At 49.6% G+C, this 8847-nt stretch overlaps 1 protein-coding gene across 1 annotated transcript; it reads left to right on the top strand.

The window, feature by feature from the left end:
* The first annotated feature begins 6 nt into the window (after positions 1–6).
* Positions 7–4685, top strand: YIPF3 (Yip1 domain family member 3). The gene is made up of 7 exons (XM_010176523.2): positions 7–24; positions 635–680; positions 1100–1192; positions 1533–1664; positions 2191–2304; positions 2794–2917; positions 4095–4685. Exons 2-7 carry the CDS (start codon positions 648–650, stop codon positions 4214–4216), a joined length of 618 nt encoding a protein of 205 aa, XP_010174825.2. The 5' UTR covers positions 7–24; positions 635–647; the 3' UTR covers positions 4217–4685.
* Positions 4686–8847: the final 4162 nt, after the last annotated feature.

The raw sequence follows: 8847 nt of genomic DNA, 5'->3' as shown, positions 1-8847 counted from the left end.
GGAGCCCGTCCAAGTGCGCACCAGGTGGGCAGGGCCCGGCCTGGCCATCTCCACCGAGGGGCCTGGGGGAGGCTGGCTGCACCCCACACAGCGAGCAAGCTGGGCTGGGCTGGCAGCAAGGCTCAGATGTGGGGAAACACACTGTGCTTTGTCCCAGTGTCCTTAGTGAGGCCCCACAGGTGGGCTGACAGCCCTGTCACCTGTCACCCAGCACTGCTGCTCAGGGCAGAACAAAGGGCTTTGGGGGCATCTTCAGCCTGTTACTATTCAGTTGTGTTATGTGGCTTCTGTTGGGTTGGCAACAAGGCTGAGTCCAACAAGGCAAAGTTTTGTGAGGCTGGATGAAGAAAGGTGCCTTTCCTTCCTGCTCTTCTGTCAATGATCTCTCATCCCTGAGTGGATCTCTAAACGTTTTCATTGAATACCCCCAGCAAAGTTAACCCTGGACAGTAAGATTTTCCTCCTGTAGTTACCTTATGTGACCCTTCAGAAGGAATCTGTCCCCCAAGACCTGTGAGCACAGCAGAAAACACTGGTGATGGGTGTATGGAATGTTTTACTTTTGAAGTGTTTTGTTAACTATCTTCTTGTCCTTCCTGATCCTGATGTCATTCCCTGCTTTGCTGTGATGCAGACTGCTGGAGTCCATGATTCCCGTGAAGATGATTAATTTTCCACAGGTGAGTTCCCTTTTGCTGAATCAGACTCCATGGCCCAAGTGAGTGTCCCATGGACACCTTGTAAAACTTCGGTTCTCAATAAAACGGGCTAATTGAGTTTGTTAGGCGTTCATCTCCCTGAAAATGTCAGAAAGCCCTTTCTCATGGTTGTTCCAAACTCCATTCAGCTGCCTTTAGCACAAGTACAGTTCTAGGCCTCTAGACCTCACTTACCCCATTTCTGCACCCTCTTTAACACCACTTTGACTCCTCATCATGCAACCTGTTCTGTGTGGTTCTTGCCAGCAATGGCCTTGCTCTTACTTCTCAGGTGGATAGATGATAAACTTTATCCAAGACACTTCTTGCATTGCTTGGGGTGAGGAGCCTGGTATTCAGGAGCACTAACCAAACCTTCCCTGATCTGTCTCCTTCTATAGAAGATTGCAGGCGAGCTTTATGGACCCCTCATGCTGGTTTTCACGCTGGTGGCCATCCTTTTGCATGGGATGAAGACCTCGGACACCATCATTGTACGTCGAGTCTCAGTGATAAGTTGTGGTTTGACTTGGCTCTGGATTGGTATGATGACAAGGGGTGAGGAAACTTCTTCCATGACTGAATAGCATCTTGCTGAAAAGCAGATGGATTTGAGGAAACCCCTGTTGGTTTGGGGGTGGGAGGAAGGATGCATCAGAAAGTCTTGATGCTCTGCTGCTGGGAGAGCTGGGGTATAGGTCATGTGGCACCCTGGATGCTGCTAGCCAGCTATTTGATAATGCCTGGAAAGGCTCTAGGAAGATCCTTTGGTGGAATTTCGGTGCTGCCAGGTCACTTCTTGGAGGAGTCCTCATCCTGACACTGTCTTCACAGAGGGAAGGCACACTGATGGGCACGGCCATTGGCACTTGCTTCGGATACTGGTTGGGCGTCTCCTCTTTCATCTATTTCCTGGCATATCTGTGCAACGCCCAAATCACGATGGTGCAGATGCTGTCACTGCTGGTATGTATGGATGGGGATGCCCCAAGGTGTGGGATGGCTGCACGGTGTCCCAGCACAAGGGTGGCCTGTGAGCTCTTCCCAGAGAATGGGAAAAGTCCTTGTAAATCGGTGGTCCTAGGTGACCGCACGGGGACAACCTGGAATTCCAGCATGCTTTTCTGACCTGTCCTGGCACAGCAACAGCACCAAGAGGCAGTTCCTTTGTGCAGGTCTCCTGCCTTGCGTTTCCTGATCTGAGAGCCTGGTGGTAAAAAAAACAGGAGATGCCCATTTCTCTGAAATCAGAGGCTCTTTCCTGTTTCTCAGGTTGTTGCAATCTCTGACATCCCTCTGAATTCTTCAGACAGGTTGTCCTCCTGTGAGCTGCTGTTAAAATTGTTGTGCTGGTTGACTCTTTGGCACTGACAGAGTGGTTTGTGAAGCTCTGCCTTGGTGAATGGTTGGAGGAATGGGCTGCTCCTGCTCTTGGTCAATGCCCCTTTGTGTGGGACTGACACTTGTAACATGGACGTTTTTGTTTTGTTAGGGCTATGGCCTTTTTGGACACTGCATCACTCTCTTTGTCACCTATAATATCCACTTCCACTCCCTCTTCTATATCTTCTGGTTGGGTGTCGGTGGACTCTCCACACTACGAATGGTAAGGGACAGGCAGCCTGGGGCCCTGCTCTTCTGGGGACCAAAAAAAGGGAGGGAAGTGTTGTTTGCTTTCTGTTCCTTGGGCCTCACAGTTCATGTCACAGCCACTCAGGCTGCTGTGAAGAACAGCTTGATGCTCCTGGGCCATTTGGCTACTAGTGTGTGGAGGTGACAGTTGGCTTAATATCCTCACACATTCTCACAGCTGCAGGAGGTTTGCTCCTTTACAGCCCCTGCTGCTGTGGAGAGCCATGCCTGAGCATCCTGAACTCTTGACAAGTCTGGGCAAGGCTCACCTACGAGAAACAAAGTTTTTCAGATTACTTTGTTCAGATATACTCTGAATTTGGTGATGCAAACTGCAGAAGAGGCTCTGAGCCGTGTTTCCAGTGGCTCTTGCTGCTTGGCCCATCCGCCTGTGTGCTCCTGTCTGCAATGCCAGAGGCTCGGGTAGCAGCTACCTCATCTGTAATCTCCACGTCTCTCCTAGGTTGCTGTGTTGGTGTCGCGCACCGTGGGGCACACCCAGCGGCTCATCCTGTGCGGGACCCTTGCTGCTCTGCATATGCTCTTCCTCCTCTATCTGCACTTTGCTTATCACAAGGTGGTAGAAGGTAAGCAAAGGATTTATGAAAACTTATCCTGTTAGATGTAGGGGAAGAGGAGCTGCTTTTTGTTCTCTCTGAAAGAAAGGATGGACAGTTTGGGTCTGACCTGAGGGCATCTGTGCCAGTTTGCAACCCAAGAGTGACTAGCAGGAGCTTTATTAGAGGAAGCTGTCAAAGTAGGGCAGCACATAGATGTGGGGTGGTCTCCGTGCACTGAGTTTTAGTACTTACAGTACTTAACACCTAAGTTGTGAAGCAGGATGCTTATTCTTTCCCCACAAGTGAAGTGTTACAGCACTGACTGTTCTTGCATGCAGATGTCCGGTCCCTTCCTGAATCTTGCTGGTCAGGTTGCTTTTCTCTGTCAGGAAATGTGTCATAAGTCTCCTTCCTTCTTTGTGTAATACCTTTTTTATCTTGTGTTGTATAACACTGATAGCAGCAGAAGCTGCATCTTCCACAGTCAGTGCCACTTACCAGGCTGTACATACTCAGGTACTCCTTTTTTTTTTTTTTTTTTTTTTTTAATTAAAAAAAAACCCCAAGCCTGTTTCTGAGTTTAGGTAGCCAGATCTCCAAGACTGATTATCAGGCCGGAGAAGGTCAGTGACAGGAACTGGAGGACACCTGCATTGGTATGCCTGTTTCCTGCCAAGCAGGGGCTGTGTTTGCATTGCAGCAATAAAAATTCCACATGGCAGCAACCAAAATTCCACATTGCACCCCCAGCTGCAGTCCCTGGTGTGAGTCTGCAAGTGTGTCTCGGGATGAAAGCAAAGAATTGGTCTCAGAGCAGGGTCTGTGCTGGGATCAGGAGGGAGAAGATTTTATCAAGCTACCTCAGAAAAGCAGTATCCCTGGCAATGTCTGCATTCGGGTCACATGGCAGGGAACTGGGTCTGGTACCCTCAAGCTGAAAGGTTCTGTGTTCCTCTTGGGAACATGCAGTTTCCCTGCCTCGAGGACAAGCTCTGACCTGTACCCTGTGGTCTCTGGATGGAGGTGTTTACTGCTGTTCATTTTGGGGGCTAGATGTCTCCTCCCATTGCTTTCCAGTGCTTCACATGTCTTGGGCCCTGCCACCATCAGCCACAACCTGGCTAGAAACAAAAGCAAGAAGAAACATGTCATTTGCATCTGAACTAACTCTTGCCACTCTCCCCTTTTTTCCTGTTCCCTGCAGGTATCCTGGACACATTGGAAGGACCCAACATGCCGCCCTTTCAGAGAGTAGCCAGAGACATTCCAGTGGTTTCCAGTGCTGTATTGAACACAACAGCCAAAGCTGTTGCATTGACCCTGTAGTTTCACAAACTTGGACTTGCTTCCTTCACTACTTTTGGGGCTGCATAGGGCCATAATAACCTGCTGCCTCTTAGGAACTGGACAGAACAGCAGGAAGAAGACTTGGTTTTGTTTTCCTGGACCTGTCCTTTGGGTTGCAGCTTTGGGCAGCTGAGTGGACTGCACCTCAGTGAGTCAGAAGAACTACGCTCCTCCACCTAGGTCTGGGCTGTCTTGAGTAGAGTGGTTCTGTTGCCTGCATGTTTAGCTGGGATTTCCCAGCGCAGTTTGTCCCTTAGCCCTCTTTCTGCTTGCTCATGTAACCCCAGGGCTGTATCTGCCCTGTTCCTGTCCTGAAGAGGGAAGAATTAAATTGACGTTGGTGCTGAGTGATGTCTTGTGTTTGAGCCTACTTGTGTAATGTGAGAGTGGTGGTGAGTCTCTACACCTTTATCTGTCCTGTCCTAGACTCAAAGCAGGATTCATGGCAGTTTTCTGCTGTCCTACTTCAAATGTTCTGTGATACACGGCCTGTCTTGGGCACCTTTTCCATAGCCCAAAAGGCACAGGAACTTTAGTTTCTCTGGAGATTTTAAGGAACAGCACCATGTTTAACAACATTCGCTTTCTTGTCACGTTCCAGACTGATCCCTCTCTTTTCACATGGTCCAAGCTCCTATTTCACCTCACCACCCTTTCTCCTGTGTATGTCAGAAATGTGTCTGTCCCTGTGCTTCCATAGCACCTTTTGTCCTTGCCACCCTTCCACCCATGTTGCTCGGTGGGACCACAGTTCTCACGGTAGGGACAGCATGTCTGTGCATGGTCTGTGGATATTTCTATTAAAAAGCCAGTTCAGCCCACCCTCATGCAGCTTGCTCTCGCGTCTCCCAGTTGTGGGACTGTCATCCGTTGCTCTGAGCAGGAGTGGCATCCTGCTCCCCCAGACACACAGTCTGCTGTACACTGTCTGGCTTTCCAAGCTAAGTCTGGGCCTTAGTTCTGAAAGGACTCCTGGAGCCTTAAGAGAAAGTCTCTGGCAAACTTTTCTCCAGTGTTTCCATTAAACAAGGGGAGAAATGGGAGAGTTTACAATGATAATAGAGTTGGCACATACGGATGCAGGAAAGCTCCAGTAAGGATGGGGAAGCAGAGCAGCCCAGCCCAGCCCAGCCTGGGCTTACTTGCACTGCAGTAACTCACACTGTGTGGTTGAGATGCAGCCTTCCCTCACTGCTGTAACTAGTACTGGTCCAAGAGGGGAAAGCTGTTAGCTGATACCTGGCTTTCACCTTCTCTCTCCCTGTAGCTCTGGAGACTGGGGAGATGAGCCACTCCTCAGAGAAGTTCATCCTTACGCTTGGGCTGAAAAAAAAACCCCCAAGATGTTTCCTTATCTTGGTGTACCCACAAGTTAGCTGTGCACAAGGCAGATAGCGTGGCAGAACTGCACTCTGTGGTGCCTTGCTTACGTTAGTGGGAGAGGATGCAGCTGTAGTGGCACTGGGACTAGTGCCAAGGTGATGAAAGAGGAAGACGGCACCAGCTACTGTCATCAGGCTGCTCATCTGCCTCAGTTAAAACAAAAGTATCACTGGATAGGACTTGAGCATTTTCAGCCACAGACCTACTTTCCACTGTTTGCTTATTCCCAAGTTCATAATTTGTTCCCCTTCCAAGAGCAAGAACCTTGTCTGCTAACAAACACATACATAACAGATGTTCTCTCAGCCTCCCTCTCTTCACCCCCTGCCTTGAGAAACTTACTTTGGTTCAAGAGCACCACTCAGAGCAAGTTATTTGGGGAAATCAAGTTATTTGGGCTAGCAGTCCACATTTGTTTGGACCTATTGAACCACTTTAAGCTCCTAGAATTTCCATTACTTTCCAACTTGACACAATGGAAGTGTTAGTTTGTAATGCTGCATGACTCTAGTATTTCCCTCCTTATAACTCCACAGGAGGTTGGTTTCTAATTCCTACTTCTTGCTCTGGCAGCCTGGAATGGGTCTGTTTCTCTGCAAACTCGACAAGCACAGGCAGCGGGGAGAAAAGGAGAAAGAGAAAATTGTCACTAGAGTAAGTCCAGCCAAGAAAAAAAAAAATCATTCTGCACCAAACTATCAGTGCTGATGTATGGACACTGTGGGAGAAGAGCTGTGCTTCCCTCCCACACCTAGCCAGTTCGCTAAATCAGAGGGATGAAGCTGTGCCCTGCGCTTTCACTCAAAGCACAGGAGAGAGCAGTGAGCAAACTCTTCATGCTTCCCCTGTGCAGCTGGTGTGTCATGTCAGCTGGGGACAGATGACCAGCGTGAAAACCAACCACCCTCAGAAGCTGTGGAGCTTGCTCTGCTCTAGTTCTTCAGCCCTGATTAATTCTCAGTGCATCCCCAGCTAGCTGGAAGCTGAGAGAAATTCAGCACTCGGCTGAGAGCTTCAGCATCTCCTTTTGCTGACAGAGAGGGAGGCCCTTCTGCAGGGAAATGCATGGGTGCTGCAGTTCCAGGGAGCGTGCTGAGCATGCAGCCTTAGTAAAGTCCTTGTGGGAGGGCATCTCTCAGTGCTCACTCAAGTCCTCTAGTTACCTGGACAAGCCTTACAGCCCTATCATGCCAGACTAGCTCTGCCTTTGTTTCCTGCTATGGCTCTTGCAGCAAATCTAAAATAATTTTCTCCCTCCTCCCTTGCAGCAAATCTGAAATAATTCCCCCTCACATCCCCTGCCCCTTTGAGGAAGGGTAGCTCAGCAAGAGCTGTATAAGCCCCTCTTTATTAAATATGAATTAAACATATAAAGCCGTCAGATTAGAAAGACAGAATATATATTAAAGCATCTATGGCCTTCTCCTCTCCTCTGTGGTACCTGGGAGCCCTACCCTTCTTACAGTCCATCCTTGATGCATTAATTGTCACCTTAGTTGTGGTTTGGGTTACAGGTAACCTGTTTCCTCTCCCATTTGTTTTCCTTCCTGCATCTAGCCTCACTCTAGCTGCTCCTCATCCGCTGTTTTTCTCTGTTTATGTGTTAGCTCTTAATGGGCATCAGTTTAGAGTCAACTCTCATTCCTTGTGCCCCCAGTAGGTAAACAATAAGCTACCTGCCTCATACCTGCTGGGTAACTGCACGTGACAAGGAAGCCATATCTAGTTCTGCACAAAATACCACTGCCAAATTCCCCTCTGCATAGCCCTTAATTAGGTTTAGCGAGGCAAAGCTCTGAACCATTAGCTCCTGTGCCACTTTTCCCAGTGTATTTGAGCATAAAGCAAGGTAGGACACTTGTCTCCTCAATGTGCTCTTGCTCCTGAGAACAGGCAGTGGAGATGCCAGCACTAGGACACCTTCATTAATGCTTCAGGCCTGCTGCTGTCAATTGAAGTGGGACATGTCCCAGGGGCTCTCCTCCAAGCACCTCTCTAATAATAGCCTGTTTAATGAAGAATGGGTTAATTAGTGCCTGGAGATAATTGCAAGGTGAGACTGAGTGCAGTCTTCTAGTCGACCTGTGCTGATCAGCAGCTGGTATTTTCTTGGTCACCCACCTGCCCACCACTCTGACATCCAGCCTCTTCCCCTCACAGCCCTGAAATATGTAGGATCCTGTTCTCACCTGGTCGATTTAATGTGACCTCAGAGATCAGTCACTCCTTTTTTGAAAGCCATCACCTGTACCACAGCAGGATGCTTGCAGCTGCTGCTCATATTCCAGCGCAGATGTGTTGCCAGGCCAATGGTCTGGTCTTGACATGGCTTGCAGATACAGTTCAAGCCCATGCACCCCTATGCAACAGAGAAAAGTGTAGATAGCTCTAGAGAACAACAGTGGGTTACTCAAAGGGCATGGTGACATCTACACTGTAAATTAGGTGCTGCAGCCAAAATCTTAAAGCTGACACCAGCGTCCAGATTCTTTGCTGCTCCCCTTGTCTAATTCAGGACCTAGTGTGGAACCCTCAGCTCAGGTGACCTGCTACTCATTTCAATGGAGGGCAACTGCTTCATGTCCCCCCACCACACCCTATTTTTCCCCTCACTTTCCACCCCTTCTCTCCTGCCCTGGCCTGCTAACCGAGCAGGAGCCTGGGTTTGTCCCAGAGTTACCCACTGGACTGGAATTCACTTGAGCCCTGCTATATGCAGCAGCCAGATTAGTTACGTGCAGAAAGCTGCCTACTTAGGCGGTTTAACCTAATTTCCACATCACTGCCTTCCTTTCTCAGCTCAGTGGAGTTGAAAATGCAGGGGCCCTACTTCCTATTTCTCTCCAAGTACAGGATTACCTGCCAGGGGGAGAGAGGGGACAAATCCCCCTGACCCATACCTGCGAATTATCAGGGGGCCCCTCGCACCTCGGGTCAGGCTGAAGGGGAAGCCTGCGGCACTTCCCCAGCCTCCCACCCTTCACCAGCTGCCTCCAAGCACCAGCCCCGCAAGTCCTGGGCCACGAGGAGCTGTTCACACCGACCTCGCCATTAAACCATGGGTCCAAACTCGAGGTGTAGCAGGTTTAAGCATAAATGTGGCCGAAGCCGGCAGAAGACTGCTGTTCCTCAGACCGAGAGGCACCCAGAGGACATCATGGCCCGATGGCTCTGGCCCCTTCCCCCATGGGGAGAGGGCCGGCAGGGAAAGCCCTTCGCAGGGGCTT

The sequence above is a fragment of the Antrostomus carolinensis genome, unplaced genomic scaffold (genome assembly GCF_000700745.2).
Source record: "Antrostomus carolinensis isolate BGI_N321 unplaced genomic scaffold, ASM70074v2 Scaffold55999, whole genome shotgun sequence".
In the NCBI taxonomy this organism is placed as follows: domain Eukaryota; kingdom Metazoa; phylum Chordata; class Aves; order Caprimulgiformes; family Caprimulgidae; genus Antrostomus; species Antrostomus carolinensis.
This window is presented reverse-complemented; position numbering and strand designations above follow the sequence as displayed.

Coding starts and splice junctions, on each gene's coding strand:
- YIPF3 (XM_010176523.2), top strand. CDS start 648: ATGATTCCCGTGAAGATGATTAATTTTCCACAG. Junction 1,193..1,532: donor AGACCTCGGACACCATCATT/GTACGTCGAGTC, acceptor CTGTCTTCACAG/AGGGAAGGCACACTGATGGG. Junction 2,918..4,094: donor TTATCACAAGGTGGTAGAAG/GTAAGCAAAGGA, acceptor TGTTCCCTGCAG/GTATCCTGGACACATTGGAA.